The sequence below is a fragment of the Saimiri boliviensis genome, chromosome 7 (genome assembly GCF_048565385.1).
Source record: "Saimiri boliviensis isolate mSaiBol1 chromosome 7, mSaiBol1.pri, whole genome shotgun sequence".
Lineage (NCBI taxonomy): Eukaryota > Metazoa > Chordata > Mammalia > Primates > Cebidae > Saimiri > Saimiri boliviensis.
The window spans coordinates 24,654,830-24,672,995 of record NC_133455.1 but is presented as its reverse complement, the minus strand read 5'-3'; the positions used below and the strand labels follow the sequence as shown (position 1 = coordinate 24,672,995).

Below are 18,166 nucleotides of genomic sequence, written 5' to 3'. Positions count from 1 at the left end.
AGCCCCAGCCACATCTGGATTCCAGCTGGCAGCTCCTGAGGCCCAGGGTGCGGGGGAGAAGTCGCTGCAGGAACTTGCCATCAAAGACCAAGAGGAGGTTGGTGGGCCGCAGACAAAAAGCAGAGGCCGACTGCAGGGCCAGAGCGCGGCCTCCTACCCACAGTCCTGGCCAAGGCTGCGGTGAGAGGGGCACTGTCCGAGACCCACCCCAGTCCTTAGCCACCTGCAGGGAAAACAGAGGTGAGTGACTCTCCCACAGCCACAGTCAGTGGCGGAGCCGGGTGTGGAACCTGGGTCTGTGTGGCCACAAGTCCAGAGCTGGTCCTCCACCCCTGGGGACACGAGTTCCAGCCCATTCCTCAGAGCTCCAGTCTTTCCTTTCTTTCCCTCATCAATCTGTCCCTTCAGCCTCCACAGCTGGGCTGACGTGTTTCCCCCGAAAGTTACCCCCATCCCATGCAAGAGCCCCTCCCCAGCAGGCTCATTCCCCGTTCCCCCTAGAAAACTGGTGAGACTTCAGGCCAGAATAAAGGTTTATTGTGCTGATGCGTTATATCTTAGCACCTGGAGAGCTGTGCGGAGGTTGGGGGAGCCCCAGATGGAGGGATGGAGGAGAGGACCCCTGCCAGAGCCTCCATAAAGCAGGATGGAACCCAGGCTCCCTGTCGAGGACTGAAGAATATCGTGGACACAGGCTGCCAGGCAATGTGTGAGCGACGGGGGGTGGCCAGGGCCCCCCTGCTCCAGGCTGGGCGTCAGAAACCCTCCCTGAGTCCCTCAGACTTCCCCAGGGTGGAGGTTCCCTCAAACAGCCGCTGGCTTCTAGGCTGCTTCGGAGGCCAGATGGGAAGAGTTCCATTCATTCGCCCCCATGAGAAATTCACCCCCAGGCAGGAGTTGCTTGGGGAGCGCTTGAGAGGGTTTAAGTGTCCTACCCTCCACATCCCTAATCCTGGACCAACCAGAAACGGGGGCACCTTCAGGAAAGTTAACAGCAGTATTTTCCAGAGTGGGTGCTGCAGGACTTTACCCTGTAGCTGTTTCAAAAAGTAGTTTGGTGTAATCCCAGCACTTTGGGAGGCCGAGGCGGGTGGATCACGAGGTCAAGAGATGGAGACCATCCTGGTCAACATGGTGAAACCCCGTCTCTACTAAAAATACAAAAAATTAGCTGGGCATGGTGGTGCGTGCCTGTAATCCCAGCTACTCGGGAGGCTGAGGCAGGAGAATTGCCTGAGCCCAGGAGGCGGAGGTTGCGGTGAGCCGAGATCGTGCCATTGCACTCCAGCCTGAGTAACGAGAGCGAAACTCCGTCTCAAAAAAAAAAAAAAAGAAAAAGTAGTTTGGGCTGGGAGCAGTGGCTCACACCTGTAATCCCAGCACTTTGGAAGGCCAAGGCAGGTGGATCACCTGAAGCTCAGGAGTTCCAGACCAGCCTGGCCAACATGGTGAAGCCCAATCTCTACTAAAAATAGAAAAATTAGCCAGGCGTGGTGGTGGGCACCTGTAATTCCAGCTGCTCGGAGGCTGAGGCAGGAGACTCGCTTGAACCTGGGAGGTGGAGGTTGCAGTGAGCTGAGGTTGCGGTGAGCCAAGATGGCGCTACTGGACTCCAGCCGGGGCAACAGAGTAAGACTCCATCTCAAAGAAAAAAATAAATCTTGATTCCATAGAGCGCCTCAGGGAACCTAGTCTGGGAAATGCTTATTTAAGGACCTGTCATCATGTGTGTGTACAGGGGACTCTTCACAGAAATGTCCTGATTAACCACACACCCACTTCTGCTGCTGGAGCTCTAAGCACAGGCAGAACAACACTAAAATATTCAGCTTTGAAAGGACACGAGAAGGGGACCATTTTCAGTTCCAAACTGTTGCCTCTCGCCAGGCCGCATGTTGTCTTACAAAGACTGGGCACCTCGGCGTCTCTCATCCAGCCTCTTCCAAAACTCCCACTTACTCTTTGCTCCCTTGATGGAAAAGCAGTGATATTTGCCCCATGGATGGCCTGCGACCTATGATTTCCAAATGATGTGGCTGATTTAGTGGACTGTTTTTGTTTTGTAGCGATGGGTGTCTCACAACGTTGCTGGGGCTGGTTTTGAAATCCTCGTCTCAAGCGATGTCCGGACTTGGCCTCCCAAAACGCTGGGATTACAGGCATGAGCCTCCGCACTCAGCCTCGCAGGATGTTTAATCTTGGCTGTCACAGGGACCTGTGGCCTCCCTCGCCTTGTCAGGCAAGCTGTGCTTTAGAATATAGCCCTTTGGGGCTGCAGAGGTGAAGGATGTCGGCACTTGGTGAGATTCCTCCTGGGGACTGGGGACCAGCATCTCTGCCTGGTGTAGAATCAGGACATGCTGGGATTGGCACCACAGGGTGGCCAAGGAGGGAGTGTCAGGAAGCCCTCAGGACTGAAGGCCTTTTCATGCCCAGGGAGGTGACCACTTGGGGCCCCGACAGTCAGGGCTGGCAGCCTGGGAGGCCTGTTAGACACTGGGGTGGACGCTGCTGCAAGCGCAGGAGGCTTCGGGGTGACCCTCTGGTCCCTGGGCTTCCTGGGCTAGCAAGAGGGGCCCTTCCAGCTCCCCTTGGCCCTCACCGGCCACCAGAGCCCCCTCAGGCCCCCCTGAGCATGGTTCCTCCTGAACCGCTGGTGTCTTCACTGGGACCCCATGTCCCCGGACTTCCTGGTCCCCATCCTGGCTGCCCTTCTCCTCTTCCTCCGTTCCCCTGCCCTCCACCATCCTGGCTCCATCCCCACCGCCTGGTGCAGGCCTGGTGGGGGACTTGAGGTTCTGGGTGGCAGCCAGAATGTCGGCCTGGAGCTGCTGGGAGGAATCCAGGGCTTCCTCGGGCCGGCTGTCAGGGGCCCTGTCGGGGACCTCACTGAAGGCCCGGGAGCCCCCAGCTCGGTCACTCTGGTCCACGTACTTCTTCTTGGGGAAGGACGACGGGTAATAGGCCGAGGCCTTGTGCTTCTGCCGGGTGATGACTGCGGCGCAGACGATGAACATCAGCAGGAAGGCCAGGGAGCCCACCACAGCGATCAGCATCACATACTGGCGGAAGAAGTCCACGATCCCATCCAGGAAGTTGGTGGGGTGTGAGGGCCCCCCCAGGGATGTGGGCTGGGGTCCCGTCGATGTGGGGCTGAGGGCCGGGGTCCAGGCTGGTGGGAGGCTCGGGGAGGAGGTCAGTGAGCCCTCGGCCTCCCCACTACCTGCCACGTCCTCCGGGAACGAGGCCTTCAGGGCCACAGAGCGGGCGTTGGTGGCGGGCACAGACCCCAGGAGCAGCAACAGAGGGATGAGGAGGCCGGAGGCTGCTGCTGAAACCATGGTGCCCCCAGGACCTGTGAGACACGAGGGAGGAGAGAAGTCATGGTGGAATTCCAGGGTGTCAGATTCAGAAACAGGCTCACCAGCCCCCAGGAGGAACGGGGAGCATGAAACATCTTCCAGCAAGTCCCTTCCATTCACAGGGCCCCACTCGTTCAGATGTGGGGTACAGATGTGCTCCCCCACTTCCCTGGAGGCCCAGGATGAGTGAGATTCAGCCTCCTCAGGGTTTGGCCCCATATATGGTATACAGTAAGTGCTCAGTAAATGTACTTTGACTGACCTGGCTGAATTAATAATAATGATAACTTACACTTTCATGGCTTCATGTGTCAGCCACTGTTTTAAGTTTCTTACACGGAATTTCTCATTGAATCCTGATCACTGCCCAGTGTGGAAGGTTCTATGATTAAGCCCATTTTGCAGATGAAAAAACTGAGGCTGAGAGGGACATGGTGACTTGCCAGGGAAGAGCTAGGGTTTGGATCCAAGCAGGAAGGGAGAAAGGATGGCAGGGTTGAGTAAGTGAGAAACCAAGTGAGTGACTGAGGGAGCCGAGTGACACCCCACCCCCTACCCACCACCCTGGGACCCTTCCCTCCAGCTCCCAGCCCCTCTCTGGTCCCGTTCCCCTTAGGCTCTTGTCCCCATGCTTTGGGTGGCCAAAGTGGCTCCACATGGCCACATCCTGGTGGCTCTGGGGCTTTCTCAAATCTTCCCCTGGCCAGCTCTACCTTCTTCTGCAAGAGATTCCTAGGGGGCCAGGCGGAGTGGCTCATGCCTGTAATCCCAGCACTTTGGGAGGCTAAGATGGGCAAATCATTTGAGGTCAGGAGTTCAAGACCAGCCTGACCAACATGGTGAAACCCCATCTCTACTAAAAATACAACAATTAGCTGGGTGTGGTGGCATGAGCCTGTAATCCTACCTACTTGGGAGGCCCAGGCAGAAAAATCACTTGAACCTGGGAGGTGGAGGTTGCAATGAGCCGAGATGATGCCACTGCACGCTCCAGCCTGGGCGACAGAGTGAGAACCTATCTCAAGAAAAGAAAAGAAAAAAAAAAAAAAAGGAACATTCCTAGGATTTGAAGCCTCTAGGTCTCTGAGCTAGGCAGGGGCGTGGATGCCAGAGGCATGCATGGGCCGCCCTTCCCCCCACCCTGTCCGTGGCTGCCCTCACCCCCAGGCTCCAAGCAGGAGCCAGGATGGGCCCTGGGGTGGGGAAATCCTGGTGCCTGAGACTAAGCTGAGCTGCCGACGCTCCCCACCCCCACTCGATGGGAACCAGATGAGCCCAGGGCCTCCCTGCCCTGCTGGAAGGGCTGCTTCTGGGTGAACCCCAAGACCCCACCTGGCCCAGACAGCACCACTGAGGAATTAATTCCTCATGGCCAGAGTTTGATGGAGGAGCTGAGTTTCAAAACACTAACTCTCCCAGCCGGCATGAGCTGGGGGCTCCCAGCTGCTCAGACAAACCCAGGGACAATTCACTGTGCTGTCCTCTGACAACCCCTGCCACGCCCAGCGGGGGCCCAGGTCCCCACAGCTGGCTTGAGTTTAGAGGCTCCAACACAGAAAAGTCTTAGGATCCCCTGTCCTGAGGCCTGAGGGGACTGAGGTGGAGAGACAAGAGGCCCAGAGAAGGCAGAGGGCAGGCCTGGGGCCACACACAAGTTCCTGGGCTGGAGAAAGAAGTCAGGCTCCCAAGGCCTGGCTGTGGTCGCACCGCCAGCGTCTGGGCCTCCGGGCCTGCTTGGCGAAGCAGAGTACACTACCTTCCCCACAGGTACCAGGAGGCTTCCGGAGAAGAGGTAGAACCCAGGCTGGGCCATTTAGGGGCTTGTTCCAGGTGACCTGAGGCTTCTCCGTGACACGGCTTTCATTGAAATTAATTGCATCAGCCAGGTGTAGGGGCGCATGCCTGTAATCCCAGCACTTTGAGAGGCCAAGGTGAAAAGACCACTTGAGCTCAGGAGTTCAAGATCAGCCTGATCAACACGGCAAAATCCTGTCTCTACTAAAAACACAAAAAATTAGCCAGGCATAGTGATCCCAGGTACCGAGCAGGCTGAGGTGGGAGAATTGCCTGAGCCCGGGACGTTGAGGCTGCAGTGAGCAGAGATGGTGCTGCATTCCAGCCTGGGTAACAAAGCAAGACCCTGACTCAAAAGAAAAGAAAAAAGAAAAGAAAGAAATTAATTGTGCTGACATAAATGTGAACAAACTGGCTTAGATGGCAAAAAATAAAAAAAAATAATTCCAGGACATGAAAAGAGGCAAAACTGGCCAGGTGTGGGGGCTCACACTTGTAATCCCAGCACTTTGGAAGGCCGAGGCTGTAGGATTGATTAAGGGCAGGAATTTGGGCAACATAGTGAGACCCCATCTCTACAAAAATAAAAATAAAAAATTAGCCAAGTCTGGTGGTGTGTGCCTGTTGTCCCAGCTACTTGGGAGGATCACTTGAGCCCAGGAGTTCAGGACCAGCCTGGGCAACATAAGGAAACCTCCAACTCTATGAAATATATTAAATTATTTCAATTTTTTAAAAAAGAGACAAAGCTTCTCGGGCTCATTTTAAATGAGCTGGTCGCCATGCCTTCCTCGGGGGTACTCGTCTGAGCTCTCTTCATGCCTTTAATCCTGCAAGAGCCATTTTCTCCATTTTACAGGTGAGGAAACGGAGGTTCGGAGACAGTGACTTGACCAAGGACACACAGATGGTGAGTAGCTGAGCTGGGATTCGAACCTTCCTCTGTCTGATCCCAAGAGTTTACACGCATCACACTCACACTCATACACAGCCATAGACACACAGGCACACACACCACACACAGAAAACCATGCACACATGCCACACTCACACACACCCATACACAACTATGCACACACATCCCCCCACATACACACCCATCATACACACATGCATATACTACACACACAATGATACACATGCTCACACAACCATTCACACAACCATGCACACATGCCACACATCCATATATACACACATGCACATGCTACGCAATCATACACACACATGTACACACAACCATGCATGCATACCACACACTCATATACACATATGCACATGCTCCACACAGTCATACACACACATGCACACATAACCATGCACACATGTCATGCACATACACATACTACACAGTCATATACACACACGCACACACAACCACACACTACTATGCACACACACCACACACACACCTATATACACACATGCACATGCTACACACACAATCATACACACATGCACACACAACTGCACACACAACCATGCATCCATGCCACACACCCATATACACACATGCACACGCTACACACACAATCATACACACACGCATACACAACTGCACACACAACCATGCACACATGCCACACACCCATATACACACATGCACACACTACACACACATACACATGCACACACACAACCATGCGCACACACCCCCATATTATATGCACAGACTACATACACATGCACACACACATGCATACACTCCACATACAACCACACACTCTCACACAACCATACACATATACCACACACACTCACCTACACAACCACACACACATGCACACACCACACACTCTAAGCCAAGAATGGCTTGTTCCCACTGGCGGACATCACCTGTCAGATGCTAAATGAGGCTCAGGACCCCCTCCCCTCTCTGGCGCCTGTTAGCAAATGTTCCTACAGACACCCTTGAGCTTTGGGGCTGTGTCCTGCCTGTCACCTCCCAGCTTCCTGCCCCCAGTCAAGCCCAGGAGAGAGCTTTCATGGCAACAATGGCCACTTCTCACTGCAGAGGGCATCTGGGACCGTGGGTGGCTGGAGGCTCGCTCAAGTTCTGGCTGGGCCAAGAATCCCAGCTCCACTGCGTCCAGCTCTGCATCTGGCTTCTGTGGGCCTCACTTTCCCCATCCATAAGTTGGGACAGGGTGACCACCGGTGGCACTTCCCAGAGCTGTTAGGACCACATGAGACAACTTTCAGAGACTGCTTGGTGCAGAGTGGCTGAGCCCTGAGGAATGGTGAGGTCTGGGATAGCTAAATTCCTGCCCTAGCCGAGGTCCGGGTTCAGCCAGCAATTTCCCACCCTGAGCAGATGAATGAGCACCCTTGCCGGATGGGAACATGTGCTCACCGTCTGTTCCAGCCGCCGCCCAGGGAAAGACCAACCTTTTCACCCCGTTCAGCGAAATTTCCTCAGCTCTGGTCACTGAGGAATGCAGAACCAAACACAGGTACACACACACACACGCACACACACACACATATACACGCAATACACACACACACGAAGTCAGAGGGCAAGAAAGGAGAACACACAAACTACCGCTGGCTCTTCAAGGCTGAAACCCTGACTCTCAGAGTCCCCTGCACCCCACAACCCCTCCTGGCTCCTAGGGAAAGGTGGGGGCAACATGTGGAGGACCCGACCCCACCTGCAGCCAGCAGAGCTCGCAGGAGATGGCTGTGTGGCCCTGGGCGGCCCCTGCCCTCTCTGGGCCTCCATTTCCCATCTGTGGATGAAGCACTGGCCTGGCCGGCTCTGGAGGCATCATTCTGTCTGCCCGGTGCCCCCCACCTCCTCCTGGACCCTAATTTTTTCAAGCACTCAGAATATCACAGGCCATTAGGTGCTGGGGTGAGGCCCAACACTTCCTGCTTCATCCTAGAGGCAACTCAGGTCCAGAGACTGGGAACCGCCTGCCCAGGTCACACAGCAAATCAGGGCCAAGCCTGGCAGAGCCCTGAACAGAGAGGCCTTTCTTGGTATATCCCAGAGGAGGTCACTTCCCAGCTACATGTCCTTGTGCTGGGCATGTCACCTCTCTGAGCCTCAGTTTCCATACCTGTACAATGAGGATAAGAGCCACCTCCCTGGACTGTTGTTAGGACAAGATGCTGCCGTGCTTGGCACAAAATGAGTGCCAATTAGCAGGGACCATGTGATTGCCCAGGACTCCCCACCAGGGACACCTCAGGCAGGGCTGGCCGTGTAAGTGTGACAAACTCCCTAAGACGGTCCTGAGTATGTGGAAGAGTACATCCACCCCTTGAGGCTTGGGGACCCCAAGACTTGGGGCTAGGGGGCCGAGGTCTGCCCCACTCCCACCCAGAGACTGGTGGCCTTAGGGGGAGGGGCAGCCCTCGGAAACCTGGCTTCAATTAGTGGCCTTGTGTGGGGGAGGGGGTTCTGGTTGGAGCGCTGCACATGCCTCCCACCCCAGGGCCAGCCGAGGACAGGAATCTGGGCCCCTGGAGGTCTGGATGGGGAAAGAGGTCCTGGGGGCACAGCCCCCTCCACACACACACACACACACACACACACACACACAGCTGCATGGACACACAATATAAAGACACACAACACAGGCACACCGAATCACGCAGCACTGAGACACCCGGCAGCACTCTCACAGCCCATACACACCATACACAGAGATCACGGACACACACATACACAACCTCCAACACACAGCCGATCCCACACGCAGGACAGTACGGTCCGCACCACCCTCAGATGAATCCTGGAAGCAACAGCCGGGCGTCCACTTGCAGAGAAGTGGAAGCAACACACCCCCTACACCAAGGCCCCAGCCACACAAGCACAACACTCTGGCCCACCCCGGCCCACCCCAGCACTGCACATGGGTCTCAGATTCCATCTCACTCGTGCACATAACACCAAATACACACTCAAAGCACACACACACTTAGAGAGGCCCCCCAGAGTGTTCAGAGAGTCCCCAGTCCCTAAGCTCCAAGATAGTCCCAGGCTCTCAGGACAGAGGAAGGGACCCCAGGACTCACCAGTTCCTTGGCTCACAGGACTGGGTGCTCCTGCAGAATGGAGCGAGAGTGGGGGGCGCCTGGGCTGGGAGACAGTCTGTGCTGGTGCCCGGGGCTGCTCTGGGCTGGCGCCCGCCTGCCCTCCCTCCTCCTGTCCCTCCTCCCGTCCCTCCTCCTTCCTCCCTCCCCGGCTGGGCCTCGGGGCCAGCTTGATTTCATTAAGAGGGTTTGGGGTGGGGACAGGGGGAGGGGAGGGGCTGCTCTCGGGCCACACGCAATCCCACTCTTGCTCACACTCCTGCTCTGGGGAAGACCAGATGCAGTGCTTCCTCCCTGACCTCAAGTCCCCAGAGCAGGCTGAGACAGACAGACAGACAGGGCTGTTCTGCAGCACTCGCCCCCACATTGAGCTGAGGTTCTGCCCACTCCGCTCCCCAGTATCCGCAAAAGGGGACAAGGTCAGGGAGGTTCAGAGGCCTCTGAAGTGGGAAGGAAAACTCCCCATCCCTGTGTGGCTCGAGCTTCCAGGCTCAGGGTGCAGCGTGGGAGCTGGGATTCGTTTTAGAGAGAGGCCTGATGGTGGGTCCCAGCCTGAGACAGGGACCCCCACTCTGCCCTTCCCCTCTCCAGCCCTCAGTTTCCCATTTATAAGGATGAGCGGGAAGCTTTCTGGGCTACCTCTGACTCTGATATTCTGGGATCTGTGGCCTCACGATGCTCCCAAATGATAGCAGCTCGAATAGGAGTTGGAGCCCCATTTCACAGAGGGGGAAAGTGAGGCAGGTGAGTTCTAATGGTTCAAGCAGGCTCCTGGGGTGAATCAGGCACAGCCCAGCCTTAGGGACCTCACAGACTCCCAGGGAGAAGGACACCTAAGTAAGTTACTTTTTACAAAACTGAAAGGGGTCAGGTCACGGGCTCAGAGAACCCCAAGACAGAGAGGCTGAGGGAAAAGGGGCAGGAAGCCATCCTGGAGAGCACACCTGTGAAGAAGCGGAAGCTGGGCAAAGCAGGCCCCGGAACGGCATTGCACATGGGCAGACCAGCGTGGTAAAGGTACAGTGGCTGGGAATGGCACCACGCACAAGTCGCCACGATTGTATTAGGCTGGAGCGTGGGCCAAAGAGAGGATCACGTAGTAAGGATCAGAGCCAGGCAGGAGCCAGGCTAAAGCCTCGGAAAGTCATCCAGGAGGCAGTAGGGAGCCAGCGAGGGCTTGGAACAGCGGAGTGCATGAAGAATGAATGCGTGCGCTCCCAGTAGGAACCAAGACTAGATTATCATTGTCCCCTGAAATGGTCCCAGCAGTCCTCACTCACCCCCAAAAAACCGGGGCGGTCCTTTGCTTGGGAAATAAAGTCAGAGACTTTCCCATCTTCTGTGGAAATCATCCCAAACCCTGCATCTTAGAGGGAACAGGGGACCATCCACCAATAAATGCTCACACATTCATGCACACACATGTCCCGGGGCAAGTGGCCGCCCACAAACATGTTGTAGTAGCTGCGCCCACTTTAAGATGGCCATAGGGTGGGTTCCCTGTCTCAGGCTGGGACCCACCATCAGGCTTCTCTCTAAAACAAATCCCGGGTCCCACACTGCACCCTGCCCTGTCTTAGACCAGACGTGGGGCGGGCAGGAGCGGCCAAACCTCCCCCAGGGCCACCAGCAGGGGAAGAAGCCCTTCCCCAACATTCTAAGGGCTGCAGGCTGGGGACCCTGGGAAGTCGAGGAGCAGAGACCCAGTCAACCCAAATAGAGACTGCTCCCTGCACAGGTGGCCCCGGAGGCCCGACCTGAGGGAACCCCTCGGAGTCCTCTTCCCCTTGTTCTGTGTCTCTCCTTCCTGGGCAGAGCACCCCCCTCAAGGAGGGGTAGTGAGAGTTGGAGACATTGGCAGGACCTGGACTAAAGTCTCGGAAGATCACCCGGGAGGCAGCAGGGAGCCAGTGAGGGTTTGGAGGGTTTGCTCTGGGATCTGTGGCCTCACGAGGCCCCCAATGATAGTAGCTTGAATAGCAATTGGAGCCCCATTTCACAGAGGGGGAAAGTGAGGCAGGTGAGTTCTAACGGCTCAGGCAGGGTCCTGAGGTGAGTTAGTGGCAGGCCCTGGAACCAGGACATCTGGCTGACCTGAGGAGTCCCGTGGATGAGTGGCCCCTTGCGTTCATTCATTCATTCATTCAGCAAGAGGCAGACAGACCCAGTTCAAATCTTGCCTCTACCGTGTCCTGCCCCACCTGGAGCCTCTGTTTCCTCCTCTGTAAAATGGAGATGGAGACTCCTTACTACTCAGAAGCTGGCAGGGGAAGCCAGAGGAGCTAGGGAGCAGACACGTGCTCAGCGATGTCGAAAGCACAGGCCAAGGCCAAGGGTATGAGTTTCCTACTGCTGCTGTAACAAATGACCACAGATTCAAGGCCAGAAGCCACTCACAGTCATGGTCTTGCAATTCTTGCAGTCAGGAGTCCCAAACAGACCACACGAAGCTAAAAATCAGTGTCAGCAGGGCTTGCGTTCACTCTAGAGTCTTTGCGGGAGAATCTGCTGGCAAGATTCTAGAAGCTGCTGGCCCTCCTTGGCTCTTAGGCTTCTTCCTCCACCCTCCTGGCCAGTGGTAGTGGGCAGGGTCCTTTTCATACCGTCATCTCTCTTCCGGTTCCCTCTCCCATGTTGAAGGCCCCTAGTGACGACATTGGGCCCACTCTGATAATCCAGGATAATCTCCCTAAGATCCTTAAATTAACCACATTGGCAAATCCCTTTTGCCAGATAAGGTATAACACACTCAGCTGGGTGCAGTAGCTCACACCTGTAACCCTAGCTACTCAGGAGGCCAAGTGGGAGGATCACTTGAGGCTAGGAGTTCAAGACCAGCCTGGGCAATCTAGTGAGACCCTCTCTCTAAACATTTTTTTGTAATTAGCTGGGTATCACACACCCCTATGGTCCCAGCTACTCAGGAGGCTAAGGTGAGAGTATTGCTTGAGCCCAAGAATTCAAGGCTGCAGTGAGCTATGATTATGCCACTGCACTCCAGACTGGGTGTGCACAGAACACGACTGCAAATCTTTAAAAAAAAAAAAAGTTAAAAAAAAAAGGTAACATATAGAGATGTCTTTGTGGGAAGGGGTATTATTCTGCCTGCCACCCCAGCTTGAATATTACTATTACTGGCTCCCTACGGGACTGGAATCATCCACCCTCAAAGCACTGGGTTTTCCTCCCCCTATAGATCCCAGCACCATGCCTCAAACACAGCAGGCCCTTTATGTGCTTGTGGGGAACTGAATAAATGCAGGAAGGCTGTTTGGTGGGCACAGAAACCGAGGTTCATGGTGGGGTGGTGCCGCCTCCCCACAATCCATGAGCACGGTGGGAGGTCAGAGCCTTTTCTTTTGCACCAGCCCCTGTGTCAGAGCCTCTGGAAATGGGACCAGCCCCCTCCCAAGAGGCCTGATCCCCAGAATGGGGCTCCTACCTCCCTCTGTCCTGTTGAAGGGCTTTCAGACTATGTTAACACACCACACATCACACCACACACACACACACACACACAGATACACAGGCTGTCCTTAAACTGAGCATCCCAACCCACAATCTAAGGACAGGACAGCGACAATGTCAGTCACTGATTGGAGGGAAAAAAGGAGCCCTGAGTCCCAGCCCCAGCTCAGGCAAAAACTGTGGGCAGCGGAGCAATCACTGCCTTTCTCTGGGCTGCAGCTAAATGTGGGGTTGGACTAGACGCTTGGCACAAGCCTGCCAGCGTGAAGACTCCAGTGCTCTAGAACTCTAAATTTCATTTATTCTACAAATATTTCTTTTTTATGTCAATTTATTTTTAAATTTTATTTTGTTTTTTATTTTTTGAGACAAAGTCTCACTCTGCTGTCCAGGCGGCAGTGCAGTGGCACAATCACAGCTCATGGAGCCCTTGACTTCCCGGGTTCAGATGATCCTCCCACCTCAGCCCCCCAAATAGCTGAGATTACAGGCATGAGCCACCGCACCCGGCCAATGTATTTTTAAATTTCTAAAAAAAAAAATTTATGGACAATAATAGTTGTACCTGTGTATACATATATTCCTTTTGACCTTAATTGCACATAGGTCAAGGTCAGGCCCTGGAGACAGTGACGGGCTAACAGGGGCACAGAGTTTGCAGAGTCGTAGGGAGACTTGCAATGAGCAAGTAAACAAACAAATGAATGTCTAACTGCAAAGTGGGCTAAGAGTTGGGAGCGGTAGTTCAGGGGCCAAAAGAGCACCTGGCTGGGAGGCTAGTCTGGCCCTGAGCTTCATAGGGGCCTCCGTGAGGAGGTGACAGTGGAGCTGCTCTTGAAGATGAGGAGGAGGCATTTAGAAAGTCAAGGACACAAGAGCGTGCTCAGCCACCAGCAGCACATGCAAAGGCCCTGAGGTGGGCAGCTGCGCAGCACCTTCCAGGCAGCCCCTGAAGATAATTGCCATTGCAGGAGTCCAGGAGCCAGGTCTGCAGGCACCAGGAGCTCTGCCTGTTTTGTGAACCGCTGTAACTTCGGCATCCAGGACAGTGCCTGGAACACCGTTGGTGCCCATAAATGCTGGTAGACTGTGTGAATGACCGCTGTGATCTCCACGGCTGCATTTGCAGGTTTTCACCAGATAGCACTCTGAGGGTTCGCTGCAGCGGCTCCTCGTTCATTCTAAGGGCCTCACATTCCACGTTCTCCAGTTTGGGGGCCTGCTGTGGCCTGGCCGGATGCTCCCTGTGGCCTGCCCTACCGTGGCTCCCAGGGGCACAGGCAGGCTTCGCGGCTCACTTGTAGCCTGTAATTTCAGAGGCATAGAGTGGCACCTGGGCCCTCTGCCCAGCCTAGAAGCGGTTCAGAGACCTCACCCTGCACCCACTGTGCAATTAGCTGCCAGGGTCCACGCCCTGCTGGGCAGCCACGGCTAGGGAGGTAAGGAGGGTGAAGGAAAAATCACCCCACCTCGGCCTCTGCCAGGGTCCTCCCATCTGTGCCTAGGGCGGCCACCCTGCCCACCACAGCCCCCAGCTCCAGCCCCTTGTGGGTGCAGGGCCTTTTCTAATTACACAGCCCTGGTGGCCAGTGGAGCCTGTCCTCTGGGCAAAAATAGGCCCAGCCTTTCTTGTGGCAAGAGAGGCCTGGGCTGTGGCCCCATTACGACACAGGCCTGGCCTTTGGAAGGACACCCATGGAGTGGCCTCTCGCCTGGTGCTCCAAGGAGGAAGAGTAGCTTTATCCCTGAGGACCCTGGCAGAGACCCGAGATGGGGTGGGTTTCTCCCTCACCGTCCCTGCCTCCCTGGCATGGCTGCCCAGCAGCGCAGAGTTCTAGGTGTGTTGTGAAACCTCCTTGGGCCTCAGTTTTCCCACCTGTAAACCAGACATTTTTGCTTATTTCCCAGCTGTTGACTGAGCACCCGTGTGTGTCAGGAACTGTGCTGGGCACAGAGGGACAGCAGCATAGGAGACAGATGCTGCCACACCTTTGCTTGAGCAGTTGCCTCTGCCCGAAGCACTGTCCTCCCCAACCCCTTTGCCTGACCACCCCTACACACCCTGTATCTATGTCCATCACCATCTCCGGGAAGCCCTCCCTGAATGCCAGCCTCTGGAGAAGAGCAGCAGCCTCCTCTACACCCCTGGCTTGGAGCCCTGCGCACACTGAGCTATAATGCCCTGTTTACATGCATCTCTAGATTGGGAGCTTCTCAGGGCCAGAATCCAGGCCTTTACGGTCACTGTGTTCATGTCACTCATGCCTGGAATACAGCAGATGCTCAATAAATGCCCTCTCACTAGCCAGTGCAATCTGCCTGTGCTATCGAGGGGAAACCGAGGCTCGGGAAGGAGACAGGATTCGCTGGGGATACACTGACATTATTTTGCTTGTTCGTGGGTTGATTTAACCAATATTTACTGGGCAACTGTTCCACACCAGCTCCTGCAAGGACACTGAGGGGTAGCCAAGAGCAAGACAGACCAGACCCCCACCTCAGAGAGCTCCGGGTGAGGGAGGCAGACGAGAAACAAATCAGCCAGCACAGAGGGAAGACAGCCCTGTGCTGTGAAGTGCTGTCAGGGGAACGGAACGGACCTGGAGACAGGGAACAGCTGGGAAGCTATTTCAGTGATTGTGCTCAAGGATGGCCTCGAGACAGGTGTCCGGATGGACACCTGCAGAATCAGGAGAACCAGGCATGCAGGAGCAGGAGGGAGAGCTTCCAGGCCGAGGGGAGCAAGCGCGAGGGCCCTGAGGCGGAAAGGGCTGGGCATGAAATCTCCTCTGGGGAAGCAAGACTGAGCGCTGCTGATCCATTCTGGTCAGGGGCTGTTAGAGCTGGGAAACTGGGAGACCGATGGTAGCCCCTGGCTCTGCCCCTCCCACACTGTGACCTGAGCCTCAGTTTCTCTTCCTAGACCAGGAAGGGTCAGAGGAGGCGTCTGTGAGCTCTCAGGTTCTGTGATTCTCAGCGCATTTGCCACCTGTTTCAACAACCCACCTTGTCCCACCCCCAGCAAATAACTGGATGCTGGTGGGAGAGGAAAACGGCACAGCCACTTTGAAAAACCGGTGTGGTGGTTTTTGTATAGTTAACCATCCACTTCTGGTCTGACCCAGCAATCTCCCTCCTAGGCATTATCTGAGGGAAATGAAAACACACATCCATGTAAAGACAGAAACACAAAAGATACAAGTGTCCATGGCAGCTTTATGCATAACAGCAAAAAGACCTGGAAGCAACCCAGAGGTTCATCAATAGGAGAACAGATGCACAGATGGTGCGGTGCCATGCTCGCGTGATGGAATACTCCTCACCAGTGACCAATGGTGCCATGCTCGCGTGATGGAATACTCCTCACCAGTGACCAATGGTGCCATGCTCGCGTGATGGAATACTCCTCGCCAGTGACCAATGGTGCCATGCTCGCGTGATGGAATACTCCTCGCCAGTGACCAATGGTGCCATGCTCGCGTGATGGAATACTCCTCGCCAGTGACCAATGGTGCCATGCTCGCGTGATGGAATACTCCTCGCCAGTGACCAATGGTGCCATGCTACCATGATGGAATACTCCTCACCAGTGACCAATGGTGCCATGCTCGCGTGATGGAATACTCCTTGGCGCCATGCTTGCGTGATGGAATACTCCTCATCAGTGACCAATGGTGGCATGCTCGCGTGATGGAATACTCCTCACCAGTGACCAATGGTGCCATGCTCGCGTGATGGAATACTCCTTGGCGCCATGCTTGTGTGATGGAATACTCCTCATCAGTGACCAATGGTGCCATGCTTGCGTGATGGAATACTCCTCACCAGTGAACAATGGTGCCATGCTCGCGTGATGGAATACTCCTCACCAGTGAACAACGGTGCCATGCTCGCGTGATGGAATACTCCTCACAAGTGAACAACGGCGCCATGCTCATGTGATGGAATACTCTTCACCAGTGAACAACGGTGCCACACTCATGTGATGGAATACTCCTTGGCGCCATGCTCGCGTGATGGAATACTCCTCACCAGTGACCAATGGTGCCATGCTTGCGTGATGGAATACTCCTCACCAGTGACCAATGGTGCCATGCTCGCGTGATGGAATACTCCTTGGCGCCGTGCTTGCGTGATGGAATACTCCTCATCAGTGACCAATGGTGGCACGCTCGCGTGATGGAATACTCCTCACCAGTGAACAATGGCGCCATGCTCACGTGATGGAATACTCCTCACAAGTGAACAATGGTGCCATGCTCGCGTAATGGAATACTCCTCACCAGTGACCAGTGGTGCCATGCTCGCGTGATGGAATACTCCTCACCAGTGAACAATGACACCATACTTGTGTGATGGAATACGTCTCACCAGTGACCAGGAACAGGGGTGGACAAATGCCATAGACACGTGGAGCAAAAGAACCCAATCCAAAAGAGCACACATGTCTCCATGAAGTTCTAGAACACAGGCAAAACTAGTAGGCCAGGCAAGGTGGCTCATGCCTGTAATCCCAGCACTACAGGAGGTGGAGGCAGGGAAATTGCTTGAGGTCAGGAGTTCAAGACCAGCCTGGGCAACATATGGAGTCTCCCATCGCTACAAAAAAATTTTAAAGGTAGCCAAGTGTGGTGGTAATCATCTGTAGTCCCAGCTACTCAGGAGGCTGATCCAGGAGGATCGCTTGAGCCCAGGGATCAAGGCTGCAGTGAGCGGTGATCATGCCACTGCACTCCAGCCTGGACAACAGAGTAAGAAAACTAAACTAAGCTATGGGGTCAGAAGTCAGAAGAGCAATTACCCATGGGGAATACTGCCTACGAGGGGCACAGGGACCCTTCTGGGGTGGACCTGTGTAAGAGCTATACCTAGTTAGTGTAAGCTGGGTGGCTAGGTGGGTGGTTAGTGGTGGTTAAGTGGTTAGGTGGTGGTTAGTGGTTATTAGGTGGGTGGTTAGCTGGTTAGGTGGGTGATTAGTGGTCAGTAGGTGAGTGATTAGGTAGGTGGGTAGTTAGTGGCCATTAGGTGAATTATTAGGAGGTTAGGTGGGTGGTTAGTAGTGGCTAGAGCTGGTTAGGTGGGTGGGTAGTTAGGTGAGTGGTTAGTGGTGGCTAGGTGGTGAGTTAGGTGGTTAGGTGGGTAGTTAGTGGTGATTAGGTGGTTAGGGTAGTGGTTAGTAGTGCTTAGGTGGATGATTAGGTGGGTGGTTAGTGGTGGTTAGGTAGTTAGGTGGGTGGTTAGTGGTGGTTAGGTGGGTGATTAGTATAGTTAGTGGTGGTTAGCTGGGTGGTTAGTAGTGGTTAGGTAGGTGGTTAGGTGTTAGGCAGGTGGCTAGTGGTGGTTAGGTGGGTGATTAGTGCTAGTTAGGTGGTTAGTGGTGGTTAGGTGGATGATTAGTGGTGGTTAGGTAGTTAGGTGGGTGGTTAGTGGTGGTTAGGTGGGTGATTAGTATAGTTAGTGGTGGTTAGCTGGGTGGTTAGTAGTGGTTAGGTAGGTGG

The 18,166-nt window shown here is 54.8% G+C and overlaps 1 protein-coding gene across 2 annotated transcripts; it reads right to left on the bottom strand.

Annotated features, from left to right (window-relative positions):
• Positions 1 to 515: 515 nt before the first annotated feature.
• On the bottom strand, positions 516 to 9,316 carry TMEM119 (transmembrane protein 119). 2 transcript variants are annotated; one of them, XM_003932285.4, is made up of 2 exons: positions 9,183 to 9,316; positions 516 to 3,355 (listed from the first exon to the last, which is right to left on the bottom strand). In XM_003932285.4, exon 2 carries the CDS (start codon positions 3,339 to 3,341, stop codon positions 2,490 to 2,492), a length of 852 nt encoding a protein of 283 aa, XP_003932334.2. In that variant the 5' UTR covers positions 3,342 to 3,355; positions 9,183 to 9,316; the 3' UTR covers positions 516 to 2,489. The 2 variants fall into 2 exon arrangements, with proteins under 2 accessions (XP_003932334.2, XP_074258380.1); XM_074402279.1 differs by lacking the exon at positions 9,183 to 9,316 and adding an exon at positions 8,222 to 8,262.
• Between the last annotated feature and the right edge of the window lie 8,850 nt (positions 9,317 to 18,166).

Coding starts and splice junctions, on each gene's coding strand:
- TMEM119 (XM_003932285.4), bottom strand. CDS start 3,341: ATGGTTTCAGCAGCAGCCTCCGGCCTCCTCATCCCTCTGTTGCTGCTC.